Source organism: Rhinatrema bivittatum, chromosome 1, assembly GCF_901001135.1.
Source record: "Rhinatrema bivittatum chromosome 1, aRhiBiv1.1, whole genome shotgun sequence".
In the NCBI taxonomy this organism is placed as follows: domain Eukaryota; kingdom Metazoa; phylum Chordata; class Amphibia; order Gymnophiona; family Rhinatrematidae; genus Rhinatrema; species Rhinatrema bivittatum.
Genome location: NC_042615.1, coordinates 411,932,491 through 411,958,225, shown reverse-complemented (window position 1 = coordinate 411,958,225; position 25,735 = coordinate 411,932,491). Strand labels below are relative to the sequence as shown.

General features: G+C 44.2%; 1 protein-coding gene across 4 annotated transcripts in view; it reads right to left on the bottom strand.

Annotated features, from left to right (window-relative positions):
* Positions 1 to 25,735, bottom strand: part of LOC115092041 (coiled-coil domain-containing protein 17-like) — a 430,820-nt gene that overhangs the window by 180,933 nt on the left and 224,152 nt on the right. For all 4 annotated transcript variants that reach the window (XM_029602511.1, XM_029602533.1, XM_029602526.1 and 1 more), the window contains one exon: positions 14,701 to 14,888. In XM_029602511.1, coding sequence (XP_029458371.1) covers positions 14,701 to 14,888 — 188 coding nt within the window. The remainder of the gene's footprint in view (positions 1 to 14,700; positions 14,889 to 25,735) is intronic.

The following is a 25,735-nucleotide window of genomic DNA, read 5'->3' as shown; positions in this document are numbered from 1 at the left end:
ACCACCTCCTCTGAAAGGCTGTTCCATGCATCCACACTTTTCTGTAAAACAATACTTTCTTAGATTACTCTTACCCCCATTCTTCTCATCCCATGATGCCTCATTCCAGAGTCTCCATTTCATTGAAAAAGACCCACCTCCTGTTCACTGGTACCTTTGAAGTATTTAAATGTATGTATCTTGCCTTTCCTCTAGGGTATGCTTATATATATCTGTACATTGTCCTCATATACTTACAGTGAAGATCACTGACCATTTTAGTAGCCAACATCTGGACCAACTTCATTCTGTTTATATCCTTTTGAAAGTGTCATCTCCAGAATTGTACACAGTATTCCAAATGTGTTCTCATCAGGGACTTATTCAAGGACAATATCACCTCCCTTTTTCTGCTGACCATTCCTCTCCCTATATATCCAAGCATCTTTTACCTGTTTGGCCATCTTGAGATCATCAGATATGATCACTCCTAGATCCTGCTTTTGTTTCATGCATAGAAGAATTCAACCCCCTAGACTGTACCGAACTCTTGAGGTTTTGCATCCTAAATGTATGACTCCAAAAATTTCTGGCATTAAATCTTAGCTGCCAGACTCTAGATCATTCCTCAACTTCTCTAGATCCCACCTCATGTTTTCCATACTTTTCTGTCTATTCTATTGTAGATATTGGTATCATCCATAAAAGTCAAAATTTTCATAATAGTCATTCCACAATAGCAGTTACAGAACCGGTACAAGGACCAATCCATGAGGCACACCACTTTCCTTGGAGTGAGCTCCATTTACCCCTACCCTTTGTCACCTCCCTCTCAATCGGTTTCTAACCCAGTCAGTTACCCTTTGGGTACTTGCGAGTTTCTTGGCTCGGATGGTAGCTTCTACAAGCAGCAAATTGGTTTTTTTTCCCCTAGTTCATGCAATTCCAGGGACAGAAGCAGAGCCTCAAGCTGAGGGCTGATCTATTCTGGACTGTTTTGGCGGAGGATAGTCCCCAACACGAGGGTGGAGACATCTACCTTCTCTTCAAAATTTTGAATGATAGATCTAGACAGCAGTATTGGTTTCTTCTTCCCTTCTTGCTGAAGTTGGTTTTGCAGGGTTCGTATCTTCTCATTTTTCTTAACAATAAGGGACTTGAGACTTTTCTTGGCACGATTATGTTCTTTTTCCAAACTTTCACGCTCAGACTTCCCTTGTCCTAAATGTTCCTGTATTTGAACATAAGAAATTAAAAACATTAAAAAATTGTCATACTGGGTCAGACCAAGGGCCCATCAAGCCCAGCATTGTGTTTCCAACAGTGGCCAATCCAGGTTACAAGTACCTGGCAAGTATCCGAACACTAAGTAGATCCTTGTAGAGTTCTTTAAAGGTATTTTCCTGAAGGGGCTATGGAGCAGTTTGAGTCTGGATTTCTTATATGGGGTCAGAAGTCTCAGAAGGAGCTCATGATCATTAGACAAGCTGACCCTTCAGAGTCCATATAGGATTCGGTATACCCAGGACCCCACTAGATAGGTTCTGGCGTGGAATAATCAAATTAGGGCTGATGTTCCTGGAGCCATGGTAGGCCTAATACAACTGAGCTTATGCTCTGGTCAGTATGTGGAAGCTAATGGGCTCTTTGTGTTGGGGGCCAATACATAATGTGAATGACATGATGAACTGGGTTTCCCATCCCGGAAGGGTGTCGCCATAGATGGACAAGAGCACCAGAGAAGGAGACCATAGGAATTTGGAACCAATCTACAAGCTCCTCCTTTATGAAATTCCCTCTGGAGCTGGAGTCCACCAAGGCCTGAGTGTAGAAAAAGATCAAAGACTGTTGCAACATGATGGCATGAGCAATTGGGGAGTCGAGGTAGTCAAGCCTAGTGTCATTTGCCCAGGTGGCTCTGGACATGGCAAGGGTTTCCTTCTCTCTGGGCATTGAGCTAAGAGGTGGCCTTGAGCCACACAATATAAGCAGAAGCTTAGTTATCTACATCGGATTCTCTCCTCAGGTACCAAACAAGAGTGGCACAATTGCATGGGCTCTTTTGGTGGCAAAGTCACTGGCATGGAAGAATCAGGCAGAAGCAAGGGTTGAAATGATGGTATCTAGGCTATGTTCCTCTGTGCTGAGCGACCTTCTTGGGCTCACTCCTGGAAGCATCAATCTATCTTCCCCATAAAGTCAATGAGCGCTTCCAATGAGATGGGCAATTCTTGGGTGGCAAGTTCATCCTTAATTCGGGGTGAGACACTTTCAAGGAAAATAGTAAGAATACAATCTTTCTCCCAGTTGAGCTCCATTGCCAGGGTTCTAAATTCAATGGCATATTCTGCCATTGTTCTGGTGCCTTGTTGAAGGTGGTGTAAATAAGTACTCATGATAGTCATGCAACCAGGCTCCTCAAAGACTGTTTTAAACAGTTCAGTAAACTGTTGCGGGTTCTGCAGCAATGGATCTACCCACTCCTGAAAGGGAGAGGCCCATACTAAGGCTTTCCCATCCAATAACAAGAGGATGTAAGCAGGGCCGGTGCTAGGGGATTTGGCACCCTAGGCGAGCCTTCTTCCTTGCGCCCCCCCCCCCCCCTCCGGTCTCGGCCCAGACTCCTACCTCATTCTCAATCACGCCCGCTGACTGGGGTTTTCTGGGTCGTGAGCAGATTGGGCACTGCTTGCGGCCCGCCAAATCTCCACTCCTCTTTGCCACCACTTGCGGCCCCATATGGCTCGCACCCAGTGGCGCACCAAGGGTCTCCAGCGCCCAGGGGCCAATGCATTTGTGTGCCACAGAAAATCAGTGGCATCTCTAGACAGAAGAATTTGTTTTGGGTGGGGGGGAGCCAAAATGACATTTCTTCATCACACCCTGCTTTAAAATTGGTTATAAAAAAAAGTGTTGTTAAAAAAAGTCCAAAGGGTCCTCTGCATTATTTTAAAAAGCTGGCCAGTTTCACACTTCTAGTAAAACTACTATAAAATTATTTGATAGCCTCATTCAACTAATTCTATATGGATTATGAGAGTGAAGTCTGGAATATATAGGAAGGGACAGAATGTCAATACAAATCCTGCACCTCCAGTTCTGTATCTCTGTGCATCCACTGAAATTCCCCCAAACAATGGAGCTTGGATGTTTCCCTTACAGCTCATCATACTAAAAGATATTTTCAAATTCTGGTGTCACCTCACAGCAACAGCAGCACAAACACCTTCCACTGCCAGACACATTGTGAACTAACACAAAGCACTGCAAAAAAGACACCCAAAATCTATACTGCAATCCCATCATAACATAACAGTAATAACACCAAGGACTCAAACAACAATAACCCTACCTGTGAATAAGCAAGGGTAAATATTACACTGGGTCCTAGAATACCAATACACCACCTACTGAGGAAACAAAACAAACCCAATTGCTATAGATCTCTATACAGACACTATATGATAGCAGAATCTCTCATCATGGTCACACACACAGAGCAGAGACAGACCCTCACCAAATACAGAATACAAAATAAAGGAGCACAAATTAGAAAAACTGAAATGGAAACCCCAAGAAGCCAGAATCTGTGTATTAGCAATGGAAAAAACAGAACAACCATTCCTCATAAAAACAAATAAAATCAAGAAACAAAGCATCAGTTATAATAGTAAAACCATACTAATAAAATATTTTAAAACTACTGATAAATAGAATTTCTATTAATTAAAATCATATACATTTTTTACAATTTCCCAAACACCAATAAAATATTTCAAAACAGTACATATATCAAATAACACACAATAATTAAAACTAATAAGGATTTTAAAAAGCCCCTGCTGTCCATACATGGGAGCTCTTGATTTCCAGTCACCCTGATATTGCTGAGGATTAGGAGGTTATCCTCTCTCTCTCACACATACTCACATGTCCATTCTCTCTCACACATACACTGTCACATACATACACAGTCATGCTCTTATACCCAACCATAACCTCTCGTTCTCACAGACACTGACACACTCAGGCTCTAAGGCACTCTCTCCCCCTCCACACACACCCCCACACAAACTCTTACTCCCCTGGATTTTCTCATACACACTCATGCTCTCACTCTCACTGGCTCCCTCACAAACACACAAACACACACTGCCAGGCAAGCTCCCACTCATTCTCACACAGACACACACACACACACACACACACACAGGCAAGCTCCTAGTCATTCTCACACTGAACCCCAGGCAGGCTCCCATTCATTTTCACACCACTCCCTCCCCATCCCCCAGGCATGCACACATTCATTCTCACACACACAGACCCCCAGGCAGGCACCAATTTATTCTCACACACACCACAAACAGGCAGGCACCTATTCTCACACATACAAACCCCAGGAAGACACCCATACATTCTCATTCACAGACACACCCTCAGGCAAGCACCCATGCATTCACACACATACACCGCCAGGCAGACTCCCATTCATACACATGCACACACTAAAGGCAGCGACCCCCTCTCTTTCTTTTGCCAGCAACCTCAGAGCCTCTCTCATTCTTCTGCTGCCACTGTCACTGCTGCTGTATGGCTATTGCGGAGGTGCTGATTGCTGCTATTGGCACTGAAGCACATTCTGCTGCCTCCTCTGTGCAGGCCCCATGGGCTTCCAGTTCCTCTATGCTGATCTCGTACATTGTGAGATCCGCAAGGAGAAAGTGCTACTCTTGCACATTTCCAAAGATTACATGTGCCAATCAGTAAAAAGTAATTTATTTCTTTTTACATTTGCTGTCTGATCTTAGTTTTCTAATCGGTTGGTCACAGGCTTTTTTTTTTTTCCACCTTCCCTTTCTTATTTTTTTGCCAATTCCTTTTATAACATTTCTTTTCTCTCCATCTGTCTGATTCCCTCAAACACACAGTCAGTTCTCATTCTCACACGCTTTCTCTCTCACACATACACAGGCACTCATTCTCACATGCTGTCCCTCATACAATCATTTATACACAGTCTCTCTCTTGCACATGCTGTCTAACTCTCACTCCCACATGCTGTCTTGCTCAAGCACAGGTTCTCACTGTCACATGCTCTCTCTCATACAATCATTCCTACACACAGGCTCTCACTGTCACATGCTCTCTCTCATACAATCATTCCTACACACAGGCTCTCACTGTCACATGCTGACTCACACACACACACACACACACACACACACACACAGGCTCTCTCTCACTCCTACATGCTGTCTTGCTCAAGCACAGGCTCTCACTATCACATGCTGTCTCTCACACACACAGAGGCTCTCCCATGCTGTCTCTGCAAACATTCAGGTCTTCACTCCCACACACACACACAGTCTCTCAACTCATTTCATACACGCACACATGCACACTGTACAAACCCTCAGTCTCTCTCTCACCTCTGGGCCTCCTCTTCACGGGCCACTGCAGGATGGGCTCTGCAGCGGCCCCGGTCTTCTCGAGCCGCGCTGATCCTCTTCTGCACGTGGCTGATGCTCCTCCTCTTTCCTGCCCGCGCGGCTCCGGCAACATTTTTCTTCCGGGGCCGCGCGGGCAGGAAGGAGGAGAAGTTCCTGCATTGGCTGATGCTCCTCCTCCTTCCTGCCCGCGCGGCCCCGGAAGAAAAATGTTGCCGGAGCCGCGCGGGCAGGAAGGAGGAGAAGTTCCTGCATTGGCTGATGCTCCTCCTCCTTCCTGCCCGCGCGGCCCCGGAAGAAAAATGTTGCCGGGGCCGCGCGGGCAGGAAGGAGGAGGAGCACCAGCATGTTTAGCCGCGACTGTACCACGGTCCTGCCGATCTTCTTGCTGCGTGTATCCGGCACACAGCATAGCAGTAGTTCACCGCTCAGCCGCTATTGGGATGACGTCCACCGGCGGCCATTGGCCATCAGCGGCTCGGCGCCCCCTAATGCTCAGCACCCTAGGCGATCGCCTAGTTCGCCTAGTGCTTCCGCAGGCCCTGGATGTAAGTGGACTTTGTCAAATCATCTGGGAAAAATGGAGCTTGTAGGGAGAAGTGCATGCTGCAATGATTCAAAAATCTCAGACATTTATGGGGGTCCTAGGCATATAGGAGTGGGGCCAGTAACTGACATATAGGCCATTTACTTATTAGAGACGGTTCTGGTGCTGCTATTGGAGGAGGCAGAACTACAGGCATGGTCAGGGTGTCTATCTGTGCAGTAAAATGATTCATGTCTGTGGCTAAAAATGCTAGGGCCATCTGTAGTTCCAGGATGTTATGGGCTAGGCCAGGGATAGCCTTTAACGTGGACAAGTCCACCAGGTCCATGGCCTTATCAACCTGTTGAAAGCATGGACCCTTGGGCTGAGGCGGAGTTGACGCTACCTACAGGATGGAGCCCTGCAGGTCCCCACCATCAGCAGGTGGATCTGAACGAGGTGGTGGCCCAACCGGAGCTTCAACTTTAGCAGCCCATGTTCCCCTTGGGTTGAGTCTTTGAGTACAGGGGCTGGCAGGTTTTAGGTGGGGACCTCTGCTTATGGTGTGATCTGTGGACATAGCAGGGTTGGAACAGGAGAAGGCAAGGCATATCCAGTGTCAGGCTATGGTCGAGGCTAGCAGCAGTTAGGCTGGTCCAAAAAATTATTTATTTATTTATTTATTTATTTAACACTTTTCTATACCGACCTTCATGGTAGGGACCATATCAGATCGGTTTACATCGAAAGGGGGAACTGTAACAAAAACCGTAGGTAACAGGAAGAACAAAGTTACATTCAACAAGAGAGGTAAACTTGGAAGCAAAGACTGCTAGAAAGAAAAGTCTAAGGAACGTAGTGCTTAGGATAATAACAACCGTTAGAGAGTCAGGTAGGCTCTTATTCCGAACTTAGAGATAGTGAGGGGATCCATTGTTCATGATGGATTTTCGGTCGTCTAATGAGTGTCTGGAGGATCTGAGAAGGCCTGGCGGAAAAGCCAGGTCTTGAGTTTTTTTCTAAATGTTAAGAGGCAGGGTTCCAGTCTGAGGTCGGATGGGATGTTGTTCCAGATAGCTGGGCCTGCTGTAGAAAAGGATCGGTCTTTGGTCGAGGTGAGGCGTGTAGCTTTTGTAGGTGGGGCCTGTAGGGTTCCTTTATATACTTCTCTGGTCGGTCTGTTGGTGATATGGAGATTGAGAGGGAATTTGAGTTCCAGATGCAGATGATTGTAGATGGATTTGTGAATTAGAGTGAGTGATTTGTGAAGGATTCTGTATTTCACGGGGAGCCAGTGTAAATTATGGAGGATAGGTGATATGTGTTCTCCACGGTTGGTGTTAGTCAGAATTCTTGCCGCGGCGTTCTGTATCAATTGTAGGGGTTTAGTGGATGAGCTGGGGAGACCCAGGAGGAGAGCGTTGCAATAGTCTATTTTAGCGAGTAGTAAGGCTTGCAGGACTGTCCTGAAGTCGTGGAAGAATAGTAAAGGTTTGAGTCTTTTTAGAACCTGGAGTCTATAGAAACAATCTTTGGTTGTGGTGTTGATCATTTTCTTTAGGTTTAGGCGGTTGTCGAGTAGAACCCCAAGATCTCTTACATGGGTGTGCGTGAGCTGGGTATTGAGGATGGTCTGAGGAGGAGGGTTGTCTTGATTGGAGGAGATGAGGAGAAGTTCGGTCTTAGATGCGTTCAGAACCAGATTAAGACTGTTGAGAAGGATGGTGATCAATTTTAGGCAGTTGTTCCAGTGCGTGAGTGATTTTGTGATGGATTCTGTTATCGGAATCAGAATCTGCACGTCATCAGCATATAGGTAATATGTTAGGTTAAGGTCCGTTAGAAGCTGGCAGAGAGGGAGGAGGTAGACGTTGAAGAGAGTAGGTGATAAAGAGGATCCTTGCGGAACACCTAGTGAGGAACTAGTCGATGGAGACTCTTTATTGTTAATTTTGACTTTGAAGCTTCTATTACTAAGGAATGACGTGAACCAACTGAGGGCTGATCCAGCTATACCTATGTCTGCTAGGCGAGTCAGGAGGATGGAGTGGTTGACGGTATCGAATGCCGCCGAGATGTCTAGGAGTACTAGAAGAAAGGAGTAGCCTTTGTCTATATGAGAAGCATTTCTGTACTGCGAGATTTGCGAAATCCGTATTGGGATGGGTATAGGATATTGTGTTCTTCTAGATATTCTGAAAGCTGAGTATTAACCAATTTCTCTGTTAGTTTGGCTAAGAAAGGGAGATTTGAGATGGGGCGGAAGTTGGCAAGTTCTTTGGGGTCTAAGTTGTGTTTCTTGAGGAGGGGTTTAAGAGAAGCGGTTTTTAAGCTGTCTGGGTACCTCCCTTGGGTTAACGAGCAGTTTATGATATTCGCTAAAGGTCTAGAGATCTTGTTAGGAATCAGTAGCAGAAGTTTGGAAGGGATGTTGTCAGCTGGATGGCTAGATGGTTTCTGTCTCTTGAGGAGGGATTCGATCTCACCAGAGGACGTTAGTTCGAAATTGTTGAGCTTGATTCCAGAGTGGGTGAGAGTGTTGGTGAATGTAGAGCTGGAGTTAGTCTTGGTTGGTAAGAGTGCCAGGGTATTTGCAATCTTCTGTTGGAAGAAAGAAGCAAGCTCATTGGCCTTCGATTGTGCCTGATCATAGGGTATCGTTGATGGGGAAGGCTTTGTGATTTGAGACATATGAGAAGAGCGCCTTGGCATCATATTGGAGATCGTGGATTTTGTTTGCATAGTATTCTTTTTTTGACTAGAATTGCGGTCCTGTAGTGATGTAGGGTTCCTTTGTATGTCGATAGTGTAGAGGAGTTTGGTGCTTTGCGCCATTTATTTTCTTTGTGACGTAAGACTAATTTCAACCGTTTGAGTTCAGTGGAGAACCAAGGTTGATTTCCTTTTTTTCCTGGGTTTATTGTTTTGGAGACTGCGGGGCATAAGTTGTTTGCAACTGCTTCTGTAATGTTGTGCCATGAGAGAACGGCTGAATCGGGGTTGGATAGGTCCAGGTTTGAGAGTTCTTTCGCAAGATGGTTGCTGAGGATCTCAGATGCACATGTTTTCCTGAAATGAACGGTAGATGGGTGCTGTGTGCTGTGAGTCTGTTGTATTGTGGAGACCTTGGTGGTTATCAGAAAGTGATCTGACCATGGAACTGGAGTACAAGAGGGTGCCATAGAGCAGGTGAACTTTGAGTTGATAAAGATCAGGTCCAGCGTGTGTCCTGCTTTGTGTGTCGGGTTGTTGATGATCTGCGAGAATCACATGGCATTGAGGGAGTTGAGGAGAGTTTCGCAATTGGAGGAGCGGGGAGAGGCATCTGTGTGTGTAAGTTGAAGTCTCCCATGATCATGGTAGGGATGTCTGAATCGATGTGCTTCACTATGGATTCAATGAGGGGAGAGGAGTCAGCTTCAAGTAATCCCGGAGGGCCATAGACTAGTAGTAATTGGAGTTGTTGTGATTTGACTAAGCTCAGTTCCAGATTGGACTCGGACCTTATTGTATGTGGTGTAAGTCTAAGTTCTTTTTTGGTAGCTAGAAGTAAACCGCCCCCTCGCTTTTTGTGTCTGTGGGTAGTTAAAATGTCATATTTGTGTATGGGTAATTGGTTAATTAACGCAATATCTGAGTTTTTTAACCAGGTTTCAGTGATGGCACAGATGTCTGGTTCGGAGTCAAGTAGATAGTCGTTGAGAATGTGCGTCTTTTTAGTTAGGGATTGTGCATTGAATAGGGTTACTGAGAGTAGGGTGAGCCCTAAGAACTGGGTAAGTGGTGTGATCATAACTGGTATGAGAGATCTGTGCCTTCTTGGTGGTAATTCTAGCGCCGGATAAATGTTTTTGTGGAGATGGTGATGTCTGACCGGTCTCCTCCTCTGACCGGCATTTCTTCCTCCAGCTCAGCACTGGACATTTGCTGGAAGTGGAAGGATGAACGCTGGGTGCTTGCTGGAACGTGGATGAACGCTGGGTGCTTGCTGGAAAGTGGATGAACGCTGGGTGCTTGCTGGAACGTGGATGAACGCTGGGTGCTTGCTGGAACGTGGATGAACGCTGGATGCTTGCTGGAACGTGGATGAACGCTGGAAGCTTGCTGGAACGTGGATGAACGCTGGATGCTTGCTGGAGCGTGGATGAACGCTGGATGCTTGCTGGAACGTGGCTGCACGCTGGAAGCTTGCTGGAACGTGGATGAACGCTGGATGCTTGCTGGAGCGTGGATGAACGCTGGATGCTTGCTGGAACGTGGCTGCACGCTGGAAGCTTGCTGGAATGTGGATGAACGCTGGATGCTTGCTGGAACGTGGATGAACGCTGGGTGCTTGCTGGAGGCGGAAGGAAGAACGCTGGATGAATGCGTGGGCTTAGAAGGATGAACGTTGGCCGGAACTAGGTATAGGCGGGAGGACTGCAGGTATGTTGGAATTGGGAAGTGTGAGCCTCTATGTTAGCCTGAATAGCGAAGGACGGAATTACTTAGGGGTCCTCACAAATAGGCTCACAAAGGGGCGCATTAAGGGGCAAGCCCCTTAGGTCGCGCTCCTTCGGGCGCACAACGCCGTTGGGAGCCTTATTGAATTTAAAGGGCCTCCAGCCGGCTTCTGATTGGCCTAGTGCCTATCGGGGGCGTGGCTTGTAATCACGGCATGCCGCGTCGAGGTTGTACTCACGGCGTTTTTAAATTTCTAAATTTCTTTCTTTCTCAGTCGCCCGGTGGTGAAAGAATCTCCTTTTCCTCTATTTTAAAGATTTCTTCCTGCCGCTGCTCGCGTCTGCACGGCTCTCTTGGAGGAGAGCGGGCTCTTGTCCCTAAGGACCGCGTGAGCCCCGGCAGAGAGGCGAGGTAGGCGCTGGGACGGTGGAGGAAGTGAAAAGGGCCGCTGTCGGGAGCCTTATTGAATTTAAAGGGCCTCCAGCCGGCTTCCGATTGGCCTAGTGCCTATCGGGGGCGTGGCTTGTAATCACGGCGTGCCGCGTCGAGGTTGTACTCACGGCGTTTTTAAATTTCTAAATTTCTTTCTTTCTCAGTCGCCCGGTGGTGAAAGAATCTCCTTTTCCTCTATTTTAAAGATTTCTTCCTGCCGCTGCTCGCGTCTGCACAGCTCTCTTGAAGGAGAGCGGGCTCTTGTCCCTAAGGACCGCGTGAGCCTCGGCAGAGAGGCGAGGCAGGCGCTGGGACGGTGGAGGAAGTGAAAATCAGGAAGTGAAAAATCAGGCCAAGGTCACTATTGAGTATCTGTCTGAAGGGAAAAGGAGAGACGGATAGACAGAGCAGGCAGGCAAGGAGTGGAACAAGCAGGAGAAGCACACTGAAGAACTGAAGAAGCAATTACAAAGACTGATGAATAAAGACAAGGGCCACAGATTCTGGAGCTGAAGACCAAAGACTGGAACTGGAACTGGAAACACAGGAACCAAAGACAAAGTTGCTGGCAACTCACACCACTTGGAAGCAGGATGACCTGTTACTAAGGCAAGGACTAAAGGCAGGCAAGGGCCTTATATAGGCCAAGACTCATGATGTCTTGGCCTATATAAGCTGTGGGGCTTTTCTCGCTGCAGTCCCTTTAAATCATTGTATGTCGCATGCACACCTAGGAAATAGGACAAGAAGCAGGAGCGGCAGTGTCTGCCATGTGCCAGTGGCTTCCCATTGTGAAGAAGCAGCTGGCCTAGAAGCAGAGGAGGAACAAGAGTGGTGGCGGCATCTGCCATGTGTTGGTGGCGTCCCGGGCATCTAGCCACATGTGCCAGATAGCTGTGTTGGGCCAGGGCAGAGGTGAGACTGGCAGACCATGGGAGAAGCTTGCAGACTACCGATGCAACAGACTGGTTGAACAGTTTTCCTTTTTCTTTTTTCCTTTGTGCCAATCCCTCATTGATAATGTTTGAATTCCAAATCCAACCATACTTACCTTATGGGCTATCAGAGATGATTGGGAAACTATATATTAATTTTGTATTTATCTGTTTATACTTTGAGATTTTCTTTTTCTTGACATCTTGCATTATTTAATTCAAGTTAAAATGATTAAATACACAAATTAAAAAAAAAACATATCCAGCTAACTTAGCTAGAATATTCAGCATCACAGCCACATTGCTGAATATACCCAGCTATCAAAAAGATAGCCAGATAAGTTTAACCAGCTAGATCTAACTTATCTAGCTAACTTAGCCGGATAAGGCTGAATATTGGCATTTATCCAGCTAAATTAGTTGAATAAGTAGCCCCACCCTGGAACATCCCCCTCCCACCTCCACTTAGCTGGATAACTAGCCAGATAAACAGTTACTTACTGGAGACGGTTCTGGTGCTGCTACTGGAGGAGGCAGAACTACAGGCGTGGTCAGGGTGTCTATCTGTGCAGTAAGATGATTCATGTCTGTGGCTACAAATGCTAGGGCCGCCTGTAGTTCCAGCCAAAGTTCCAGCCTGTAGTTCCAGCCGAATATTCAAATAGCACTACTTAGCTGGATAAATCCAAACTTATCTGGGGAAATGGCGCTGAATATCAACCTAGTGTCATAAAGCCATTATGGCCTCAGCGCTTAAGCAGTACCTCATGATCATCTTCTCCTCTGGAAGACCCAATAATGCGATGTAGGGATAAAAGATTTTCTCCTTGCAGGTCCTGTGTGGCCTTCTGCATGGTAATTCTAGATGTGGGCCCTCTGTCCTACCTGTACCTATTGCAGGTCTGCCTCCAATGATGGGTCTTCCCTAGATGGCATCTCTACCTCCCTTCCCTCTTGGTGCTGCTGATTAGCAGCTTGAAGTATCCAGTATGCCATAACCACCGTATACTGGCTTAACATTCTGGCTCGAAGATGCATGTCCTGGTAGAAAAAAGCTAGATAGGCACACACAGAATTAGGCATTTTCAAGCAATGTTTTGGCTCAAATTCCAAATAACTACAAATCCACATCTGTAGCTATTTTTTTTCCAAATCTGTGCATTATTTAAGGGAAAAACACATTATTTTACTGCATGAGAATTGCTGATTTGCATATACATTGGCAAAAAAAAATATATATTTATGCACAATACTTAAAATATTGTGTGGAACAGCAACCAACGCATGATAATGCCCTACAGCAGCATAGTAAATAACCCTCTTAGATGGGGGTAGAGAAATACTCACAGTACCTGAATATAATCCACTTTGAAGTGTCATGAAAGGAGGAATATAAATTTAAAAAAGTATTTTTTTTTGTTTGTTATGATGACCCCTTTGATTATTTAGCCAGTTTGTTATACTGAGTTTCTGATGTATGATTTTAAACTGGCATGTCATTATTGAGTTTTCTTAAATTCCATTGTTCAAGGCCATGAGCACCTCCAGCAATATGACATGACATAAATATATACATTTTGCTTGGTATTTTGCTCAATATCAAAGGAAATACATTTCTGTTTGTCCAGCACTGCACTGCATTCATAGTCTGGCTTCTCTGAATTTCCATTTATTCTTTCTGTTTCATATTTGTAGCCTTATATTGAATCTCCCTACATGTCTCTCTCTCTCTCTCTCCCTCTCCAGCCCTTACCCACCAGTCTCTCCTCCCCTTTCTTTAACTCATCCCCCTCCATCCCTTTCTGACCAGTCTCTCACGCCCCTCTCAGGTCCCTCCCATTCAGTATCTCTTTCCTCCCACCAATCTTTAATCCTCCAGCCCTTCTCCTCCCCCCCTGCACCCTGCATTTAGCCCTATCAGTCTCTTTCTCTCTTCTTCAGCCCTTTCCTCTAATCCTCTAGTTTATTTCCAATTATTTTCACTGTCCTTACCTACTTCCCCCACCTTACTGCTCCACCTATCACTGATCTTCCAGCTTGTGCAGGCTGCTGCTGCCCTGCTGATCTCCAGGACCCAGGTTGCTCTTTTCCCACTAATATCCAGTTCCCAAGTTGTCATTACCCTGTTGCTCTTCAGGCCAACATTGCACCACTGAACTTCCGGGTGCTGAGCCACTACTGCCTCACTGATATGTTGGCCTCCAAGCACCTGTTGCTGTCCCACTATTCTCTGGGCCCCAAGCTGCTGCTACTCTGCTGATCGCCCGGCTGCATGGCTCGCCACTGTAGCACTGATTATTAGATCCTACAAGCCCTTTGCTTTCCTGTAGATCTCCTGGTCTGTGAAGGTCCTGGTTTGTTGCTACTCACTGACCTCCTTGTCTATTCGGCTGCAGCCACTTCAAAAGGCTTCTTTCCCATGGACCCTCTATGATGGTCTTGTAGACCACTAGGAATCTGAGGACTACAGGATGTAAACTATTGGTATAGGAATTTCTGTTTTTGCACACTGTTCCAATTCCTCAACTGAATGAGAAAAAATTGTTAACCTTCGAAATTGGATTCCAACCTATATGGATAACATTACATTTTCTAAATGATTCAATTATTTTTGGATCATCATGTATTGTGGATCTTTCTATTGGGACCTAACATTAACTGTTCTCAGTAAGTCTAGCACATCTCAGCAGGGGTAGCTTCAATAACAGACCAAAGCAGAAGTAAAGAAAAACACTTGCTTTCCATAACTGTTATTTCTTTATCACTGATTTAATGCTGTCTGCTTTATTCAAACACACATTTGTAATAAAGTCATTCAAGATTTGTAAGTTAAAATTTGCTTAATAAATTATAAATTTGAAAACTATGGTACTTCTCCGTGAGAGAAAAGCTGACTTTGCAGAAATATAGCTAGGAGAAAACAAAACTAAATGGTTACCACTGGAGGGAGCATAGAATATGTTGGCTTTGCTTGGGTATCTTGCACGCCTGTTGCTTTCATATGGCATCTCAGCCGCTGAGTCTCTAGCTCTTTGTTCAAAAGATCTATTTCATTATTCACAGTCTTTATCTTATATTTTGGAATGTTTTTCACAAACATTGGCAAGTCACTAGACCACATTATATCTGTGAGAAAAAAAATAAATAAACTGATCAGATCAATATTCTAAGCCATGCCCTCAGCATAAAGTAGAAATATGTTTTTACTATTGGGTATAGTAACGTTTTTGTCTGTTACTGTAAACCATAAAAAGCTAAAAATAATCCCTATTTGACATATTGTATTGATACTTAGCATAATCATATGTAACATCCCCTTGGGACTGGGAGCCACCTTCCCAGCCCTAGAGAGCACTGAGCCACTCACCAGGGTAGGGAATACACAGGTTTTGTGGGAGGAGGGCAGGAATATTCCAGAACAGCCTCCATGAGGGTTTCACAGTTCAACAAAATGCACAAAGTCTACCAAAAATAAAGAAGCCACTCTTGTAATGTGTTCCAAATAGAAAAATGTTTACTTAATAAAATAAAAAAAAATGTCAGTCAGATGCAAAAAAATAGAAAAACCACAAGTACTAGTTCTCTTCAACAGTACATGGCTTAAACCTCCTGGATCAGCTCCAAACAATCCAAAAGCCAGGAGATACATTCTCCCAAGGAAAAGGAACAATTGCTGCCCTTTCCTTCACTGGAGTTTGAGCAGCACATAGCCCCTATGCCTCCTCTTTTGATCTCCTTAAGTCACCTTTATAACCTCCAACTACTAACCCACCCTTTAGGGAATGGATCATCCTAACTCTCCTTGAACCTCTCATTGCTAGAAGATTATTTTTATTACCAGAATATAAGGCAAGGCATTTACTTTGCTGAAAAAGGTATAGGTACCCTTTCAGATACAAGTCAAATTCTTTTGTAGCCCAATCCCACTCTAGGGATTTCTTCTCCTAATTATCCCCCATTGTTGCATGCTTCCCTAGGCTTTTGTGATGTGACTGCTAGTGATTAGCAGTACCTGTTTGCAGGGACATATTTAGGTTTTTGTTAACTCTAGGCTATCCCTCATTGGATAACATGGTGCAAAAGGTCTAAGGCACTGCCCTAGTTTCCTGAAGCAGCTCGGGGTAGATTATGTGGCAAAAATGTAAAAATCCTGATGATATTAGCAAACATTTCTATCTTTTATATTGTATTATAAAAAGAAAGTAGTTTGTGTTTGTATAATTTATTTTGTTTTTATTGGGCAAGGGAAAGACATCTCAAGTATCAGTACAAGAAGGAGTTCCTAGGTATGGGGAGAGGAGGAGAGGGCGAAAGGACCAGAGATGGTCAGAGGAGAGAAAAGAGGACCAGGACAGGGGTGAAGAGAAGGTAAGAGGACTGGGGCTCGGGGGAGGATAGTGAGGAGAAAGGAATGGGATGGAGAGAGGAGAGGAAGAAAGGATTGGGGATAAGAAGGATGGAAGATACCAAAGATTGATTAAGAGAGGGAAGATGATAGGAGAGAATCAGGAATCTGAAATGGGAAGAGGAGGATTGAGCAAGGGGAGAAGAGAGTAGGAGGATCAGAGGAGGGAGGATCTGGGATCAAAGGATGGGGAGCGAGACTGTTCCAGAATTTGAGGACAAAGTAGAGGAAGGAAGGAAAGAAGGTTCCAGTATCTGAGAAATAGAATGCAAGTTCAAGGAAGGGAGAAACCAAATTGCAGTAGGGACAAGCAGAGGAGGAGGGAGGTGGGAATCCTGCTCACCCTTGCATTCCCTCCCTTCTCTAACCTCCCACCCAATCTGGCAATAAGCTACACCCACAAAACACCAATCTTTTCTGTCTCACACATACAAAAACTACCACCTAATTCCCCTCACACACACACACACACACACACATTCCTCCTAACCTTCCTAAATAGTTGTTTTTTGTTCTGTCTGCTCCAGGCTTAGCCCCCCTCCCCTCCTATTCTTGAATGACAAGAGAGTATAGTTTGGATTAGGGAGCAGATTGGCTTAAAATGTTCAGTGGCCTAAAATATATATGGACACACTTAAAGATTTATATATGCATATCCTAGAGAAAAGGTATGATAGGGGAGATATGATAGAGATATTTAAATTTCTCCAAGGTATCAATGCACAGGACGCGATCCTCTTTCAAAAGAAAGGAGGCTATGAAATGAGGAAAGTGAAGGAGGGTGAAGGTGTACTTATTTCGATGTTAAATCCCGTGTTACTGTGCTTTAATCTACCACATTCTGACCCCAATTTGCATGAACCCCTCCCACTTGCATAACAAATTTGCATGCTAACTTGTGTTGTGATATTTATCTTATGTGTTAAAAACATTTAACGCGTGTTCAGGCCCTAACGCACTTTGATGAATGATCCAGATAGTTTGAAGAAGGGTGAATTGCCATCAGTAGCTAATCATTTTCTCATTACACTATTTCTCAAACTAGGGAAAGATTCTATGGACCCGGGTTCATATAGGCCCATATCGTTAATTATTGTTAATGCCAAGATATTACCCTCTATTTTGGCAAAGAAAATGGATGTAATTTTACCTAATCTAATTTTGGAAGACCAAATGGGTTTTGTAAGAGGGAGATAAGGTGTTAAAAATATCAGAAAATTAATTGATGCTTTATATACCCCATATGTTGAAATGCTTCTGGTATAGTAGTGAGCCTTGATGCAGAGAAGGCCTTTGATAAAGTTCATCTCTGGTTCTTTTGTATCATGGTTTCAGTTATTATATAATGTCATGCAGAGTCAGTTTCTTTATTCTTCCCACTATATATTGTGGCACATGCCAGGGATGCCCATTGTCCCCACTTTTGTATCTACTATCTATAGAACCAGTAGCTCTTAAGAGCAAAACATCACTAGGCATTAGTAAATTTAAATTGGGTTTTCAGGAACTTCTTATTTGTCTATTTGCTGATGAAATGTTCTAATTTCTTTGTAATCCTATACAAGCAAGCTTATAGTCTTAGATATATTTGATAAATTTGGGCAGTTTGCAAGATTAATATTAAATGTTCACAAATCAGAAGCATGGGCATCGTTTAATGGAACAAAGTCAGCATGCCTTTATCCAGGGCAAGTCTTGCCTCACAAATCTGCTTCACTTTTTTGAAGGAGTTAATAAACATGTGGATAAAGGTGAACCGGTAGATGTAGTATACTTGGATTTTCAGAAGGCGTTTGACAAAGTTCCTCATGAAAGGCTTCTAGGAAAAGTAAAAGGTCATAGGATAGGTGGCGATGTCCTTTCGTGGATTGCAAACTGGCTAAAAGACAGGAAACAGAGAGTAGGATTAAATGGACAATTTTCTCAGTGGAAGGGAGTGGACAGTGGAGTGCCTCAGGTATCTGTATTGGGACCCTTACTTTTCAATATATTTATAAATGAGCTGGGAAAAAATACGACGAGTGAGATAATCAAATTTGCAGATGATACAAAATTGTTCAGAGTAGTTAAATCACAAGCAGATTGTGATAAATTGCAGGAAGGCCTTGTGAGACTGGAAAATTGGGCATCCAAATGGCAGATGAAATTTAATGTGGATAAGTGCAAGGTGATGCATATAGGGAAAAATAATCCATGCTATAATTACACAATGTTGGGTTCCATATTAGGTGCTACAATCCAAGAAAGAGATCTAGGCGTCATAGTGGATGATACATTGAAATCGTCTGTTCAGTGTGCTGCGGCAGTCAAAAAAGCAAACAGAATGTTGGGAATTATTAGAAAGGGAATGGTGAATAAAACGGAAAATGTCATAATGCCTCTGTACGGCTCCATGGTGAGACTGCACCTTGAATACTGTGTACAATTCTGGTCGCCGCATCTCAAAAAAGATATAATTGCGATGGGGAAGGTACAGAGAAGGGCTACCAAAATGATAAGGGGAATGGAACAGCTCCCCTATGAGGAAAGACTAAAGAGGTTAGGACTTTTCAGCTTGGAGAAGAGACGGCTGAGGGAGGATATGATAGAGATGTTTAAAATTATGAGAGGTCTAGAATGGGTAGATGTGAATCGGTTATTTACTCTTTCGGATAATAGAAAGACTAGAGGGCACTCCATGAAGTTAGCAAGTAGCACATTTAAAACTAATCGGAGAAAGTTCTTTTTTACTCAACGCACAATTAAACTCTGGAATTTGCTGCCAGAGGATGTGGTTAGTGCAGTTAGTATAGCTGTGTTTAAAAAAGGATTGGATAGGTTCTTGGAGGAGAAGCCCATTACCTGCTATTAAGTTCACATAGGGGTAGATTTTCAAACTATGCGAATAGGCCTACTTTTGCTGGCGCATCAGGCGCAAGCAAAAGTACGCTGGATTTTAGTAGATACGCGCGGAGCTGCGCGTATCCACTAAAATCCTGGATCGGCGCGCGCAAGGCTATCAATTCTGTATAGCCGGCGCGCGCCGAGCCGCGCAGCCTACCCCCATTCCCTCCAAGGCCGCTCCAAAATCGGAGCGGCCTCGGAGGGAACTTCCTTTTGCCCTCCCCTCACCTTCCCCTCCCTTCCCCTACCTAACCCACCCACCCGGCCCTGTCTAAGCCCCCCCCTTACCTTTGTCGGGGGATTTACGCCTCCCAGAGGGAGGCGTAAATCCCCACACGTCAGCGGGCCTCCTGCGCGCCGGGACGCGACCTGGGGGCGGGTACGGAGGGCGCGGCCACGCCCCCGGACCACCCCGGGCCGTAGCCATGCCCCTGTACCCGCCCCCAAAACGCTGCCGACACGCCCCCGAAACGCCGCGACGACCGGGCCCGCCCCCGACACGCCCCCCTCGGAGAACCCCGGGACTTACGTGAGTCCCGGGGCTCTGCGCGCGCCGGTAGGCCTATGTAAAATAGGCGCACCGGCGCGCAGGGCCCTGCTCGCGTAAATCCAGGCGGATTTACACGAGCAGGGCTCTTAAAATCCGCCCCTTAGAGAACAGCCACTGCCATTAGCAATGGTAACATGGAATAAACTTAGTTTTTGGGTACTTGCCAGGTTCTTATGGCCTGGATTGGCCACTGTTGGAAACAGAATGCTGGGCTTGATGGACCCTTGGTCTGACCCAGTATGGCATTTTCTTATGTTCTTATGTTCTTAAATTGATTTGTTGACTGTGCCCTCCAAGGTTTGGGGCGGTTTACAATAAAACAAGCATAATAAAATAGATTATAGTACAGCATTTACATATAAAATTAAATTAAAATAAATAAGATCAATAAATGAATAAACATAAACAGGGTAATAGAGAACTATAGACAAATTTAAGGTAGAGGTCTTGTCAGTAGATATAATCAGACAGGATAAAATCATAAAAAGCCTTTGAAAGCCTGTTTAAATAGGTGATACTTTAGGGCTTTCTTAAAATATTGCTTATCATTTAAAATTTTGATGGAATTGGGTATGGAATTCCATAAGATGGGGCCAGCAATGGAAAAGGCCCGCTCTCTCGTTATGTTGAGTCTAGTAGATTTGAGGGAAGGGATTTGAAGAAGAAGCTGGTTTTGAGATCTGAGAGTTTGTGAGGGGGTGTAAAGGTGAAGAATTGCAGAAAACCATGGGCTATTATGGTTGAGAATCAGGTTGTGTAAAATGGTTAGGATTTTGTATTTAATTCTCCAGAAAATTGGTAACCAATGTAATTTTAGACGGACAGGGGAAATGTGATCATGTAATTTGGTGTTGGTGAAAAGACGTGTCACTGCATTTTGTGACAGTTGAAGGGGTTTAGTAGAAGTTAGTGGGAGGCCAAGATATAAGGAGTTACAGTCTGATTATATCTACTGACAAGACCTCTACCTTAAATTTGTCTATAGTTCTCTATTACCCTGTTTATGTTTATTCATTTATTGATCTTATTTATTTTAATTTAATTTTATATGTAAATGCTGTACTATAATCTATTTTATTATGCTTGTTTTATTGTAAACCGCCCCAAACCTTGGAGGGCACAGTCAACAAATCAATTTAAGAACATAAGAACATAAGAAAATGCCATACTGGGTCAGACCAAGGGTCCATCAAGCCCAGCATTCTGTTTCCAACAGTGTTGGATCAAAGAGAGGTTTAACATGTCTGAGAAGACGAAGTTTATAGAAGGTTGATTTAATTACTGATTTAATGTGAGCTTTCATGTCAAGCCTGGAATCAAGAAAAATGCCAAGGAAATCTTGATGGGTGTATCATTAATGGTTATGAAGCTAGGATATCAAATGAGGTATTACTGAATATCATGATTTCTGTCTTTGAGAGATTTAAGGAAAATTTGTTATGGAGTTACCATGACTTCATCGAAGATAAGCATAAAGTGATAAACTGGGATGTGGAATGCCAGGACTGCTAAGTTGGAAAACAGAATTGGATACCGTTGGCGTATATATGATATGGGACTCCTAAGGTGGAGAGCATCTGGCAAATAGGGGTAATGTAGATACTAAATAGAGTTGCGGAGAGTGCTGAACCTTGAGGTATGCCAGTTTTGAGAGGAAACGAGGGGAAGGTAGAAGAGTTTAAATGTTCTTGCTGGAATTGATTATATAGGTAGGAAGAAAACCATGACATGACGGTACCAGAGACTCCAATATTCTTAAGGCGAGAAAGTAAAATTTTGTGATTGATAGTATCGAAAGCAGTGGATAAGTCAAGGAAAATTGATATATAAGATGTCCCAGAGTCAAATCCTCAATGAATTGTGTCTGTACTTGATAAGAAAAGATTTTCAATGCTATAGTGGGGATGGAATCCAAATTGGTATTGATCAAGAAGAGAAAGTTCATCAAGGTAGTTTGTAAGCTGCTTTAAAACAGCTGATTCAATGATTTTGGAGAGGCAAGAAAGTGAGGAGATGGGCCAATAGTTGACAATTTGGGTGAAGGGTAATACGATGTCATCTTTGACCAGCTTAAATAGGACAGTTGACCGGGGGGGGGGGGGGGGGGGGTAAAAATGTAAGATGTGGGTTTCATTTGAGATATGATATTGGAGATTTCAGTACCGGAGACAAATTCAAAGGAGTCCCAGGAAAAGCCGGGGTCGGCATGTAGAACGGGGGTGGTAGTTGCAGGAAATGAGTCAATCAGGTTCTGAATCTTATGTTGAAAAGAATTTCCAAAGGATTCACATAGAGCTTAAGATGAAATAGCTTTGGGGTATTTGCCCTTGGTTGGAGAGGTGGAGGGGGGGGGGGGGGGGCAGGTAATGGATTTAATGGTTTTAAATAGGATTTTAGGGTTGTTGTTGGCAGCCTCAATACATTTTGAATAAAATTTCTTTTCTTCTGAGTTAACAGTGGCTTTGTTAACATTCAGCATTAAACTGAGCAAGAGCATGTGAGCTTCTGTGTTTTTTCCATTTTGACTCTAATTGGCATAGTTTTCATTTATGTATGGTGAGTAAACCAAGGAGCGAATGAGAGACATTTCTGAGTCGAGAGTTTCAAAGGTGCAAGCTTATCTATCATTTTGGTGAGGGCAGAGTTCCAGAAATGTACTGCTTCATAAATATTGGTAACAGGAAGGGCTGATAGTAAGGGAAGGAATTATTCTTTAAATGTCTCAGGATCTATGTGTTTCCTTTTCTGGATCTTGATGGAAGAAGATTCAGGAGGGGAAGTCTGGAAATTTGTTGTGATTGTGGCATTGTTGAGACAGTGATCTGACCAGAGGATAGGAAAAATAACTAGTTTGGAAGTGTCAAAACTGAAGTAATGGAGGTTAAAGAAGAGAAGATCTAAGGTGTGCCCAGCTTTATGAGTGGGAGAGTGTAAAAACTGATGTCAGTGACAAGCAGTCCTGATGCTGAGAAAGTGATCAGCAGAGTGAGACAAGGGAACTTGGTCGATGTGCAAGTTGAAGTCCTCTAAAATGATTTTACGCTCGAGATGAGGAAGGGAAGTTGAGAGAAATTCAATCAAGGTGGAAGAATGCTGGGCTAAGCAATGGTCAAAGTTGCAACTCTTGCGTAACATAAGTCTGAGCAGAGGGGGCATGGTGGTAGGAGATAAGGATGGGTCACATTCCATTTAGTTGGGCTTATGGTAAGCTGAAATATTTGAGAATCTGGATTCCCTTATAAATCATTATTGTACCAGCTAAATATACAAGCTGTATTTCTAGAATTTCAAACTCAGTTTCAGGCTTGGATGGATTTACCCTTGACATTATTTGGGAGATGTGCATTACACAAAATTATTCTTTTCCCTAAGTTATTATACTGTCTGCAAATGGTGCCATGCTGGATTCCAAGAAAAGATTTGGTTTCTTTGAAATCACTATTGATCAGCTTTTTTTTTATAGTAAAAGAGCTAAAGTGGGCTACTTTGTTTTTAAGAGAGAAACAGTATGGGGGCTTAAACTTGTCAGATATTAGATTCTATAATATTGCTTGTCAATAAAGGTTTATGTGGGAGTGGATCACTTCTAAGTATGCATTTTGTACAAAAGATTTAGTGGATGATAAAGCAGTACCAATTTCTCCTTTGAGCATGCTCCGTGTGTTATACTTTGGCTTGGTAATGGGCCCTCAGGTCGTGGTGAGAGCTGACTCCACCCACAGGGAGGAGCCCTGTGGGGACTCACCACGACAGGCGGAGTCTCAGCGGTGATGGACCAAGAGACAGAGTTTTATTATACAGCAAAGTTAACCTGAGGAATAGGTATGTAGACACAGACCAGAGTGGAATGGCTATGAGCTGGATTCTCCGGTAGTGGTCCGCAGCACAGGGTAGGCCGGAGGCTGGTGTTGGTAGCAGGCACAGGATAGTGTGGATCCAGTAGTGGTCCGCAGAGCGGGATAACCCGAGGATCCACACTGCTTGACGAGAGGTGAAGCGTAGCGTAGAGATACTCACACAGGCGTGTAGCAAGGAGACTACTGTAGTGGTCACAGTAATGACCTGAGGCACGGGAAGCACTGGAGGTTCCGTCAGTAGTAGCAGTGAGAGGTACTCACTAGGTAGAAGAAGGTGAGATTCACAAAGAAGGCCCTCTGAGGAGCGGATAGCCCTGAGTGCAGCAAGGCCTCCGAGGAGCGGGTACCTGAGGCATTCAGCTAGAACGTAGGAACAGCGAGGCGAAGCGTCTCGGAGTAGCGGAATTGAGCAAGAAGGAAATCCCTTGCTAACTCATTGGTAGGAAGGTCTGGTAGGGTTATATATATGTAGGCAGGTGACGTCATGCGGAGGGGACGCCCCCGAGGTTCCCGCCATGACATGAATAAGAAGGAGGCAGGCGCGCGCATGCCTAGGTCACACCAGGTTCAAGATGGCAACCGGGATCACCCACGCCTTCCCAGGAACGCCAGGGAGATCAGCGTGTAGAGGTAGAGGTGGCCATCTTCGAGAGAATCGGGGCTGCAGGGCAAAATGAGGTGAGCAGCAAAGGTCGCAGCTGTCTGCGACCGACGGGCACAACACCATGTGTCCAAAGGAGCCCTACCTATTAACTTAAAATTCTGCCTTTATTTACACCAGTTTATACAACTTGGTATGCGTTATGTAAATGGTAGGGTCTCCTTTTGAAATTTCAGGATTGATTCCCTTGGTAGATAATCCTGGGTTTTCTCCTGGATTATAGAATAAAGTGTATAAAGAATGGAGAACTACAGGTATTCTGGATATTTCCTTTCTATATTGTTTTGGAAGGGATCATATTTATTCCTTTGATCAGCTGTGTGAACAATATAACTTACCACATTCTCAATATGCACACTTGCAGATAAGAAATTATATGCAATCATTACAAAGAAATTGTAAAGCTTTAATTCATGTTGAGTCTTAGATGGAATTCCTTCGATATATAGGAAAGAAGCATTTAGGTTGGCCTGCTGGTATAAATTGTGAATGATTAAGGTTAATTATACAGTACTCCAGGATGTAGCACATTATTGGTCTGTTAATATTTTGAAAGAAATTTCGCCAAAAGATATGGGTTTTTTTTACACATTGCACCAAGATATCATTGGATTCTAAATACCAAGAATTATTTTTTAGGCTTCTTCACCACAGTTATGTTGACAATGTTAAAGCTCATAGATAAAGTATAACATCTTCTGATGTGCGTGAGATTTCCCCTGTGCTCAGCCCTCTGATCGGACCCTCTCCTCCCCTCCATCTCGTGATTGCTTGCCCCTCCCCCAGCTGGAAACACGTCACAGAAGCTAAAAGATTCTGCTTTTACTTCTCTCCACTCACACAGGTACCTCCATTTTCTGCTTGTTTCTGCTTTCGATTTGAGATTTCCCCTGTGCTCAGCCCTCCAATCGGACCCTCTTCTCCCCTCCACCTCGTGGTTGCTTGCCCCTCCCCCAGCTGGAACACGTCACAGAAGCTAAAAGATTCTGCTTTTACTTCTCTACACTCACACAGGCGTCGCGCGCCTAAGGAGCACGACCAAGGAGCTTGCCCCTTTGCGCAACCCTCACAACAGAAGCCTCCAGACTTTCTTGCACCACCGACTATTGACCCCAGGACTTTGACTTTTCGCTGTGCACCTCCTGCAACAACGACTCATTGTAATCCTCTATCTGCCTCTGCCCACTACAGGAACTGTTTCTCTCTTCCAACAAGTAACATACAATTATCACCACTTTCTGAACGAACTCTCCACTGCACCCATTGCTGCATTAATCTCTGGTATTTATTACTTCGCTGACATCTAGTCTGGTTATCCTTGTTATCTGAGTATTTTGTTGCAGTCCTTTCATTTATACTTAGCCTAATAATTAGCTCTGCCTTATGTATTTCAATAAGTTCTGTAATATGCTCATTTAGCCTCAGCCTCAATTAGTTGTAATCTCCTGCATTGCCTTTCCTGTAGTATTGCCAATTTCTGTTTCTCTCTCATTTAATTTGCCTCTCCGCATTCCCTGCAGATATCTCGCACCCCACCCACCCTGTTAACCGAACTATACCTATCTGGCACCAGCATTGTAGTAACAATTGCTGTTAACCTCTATCTCTTCTCATCCC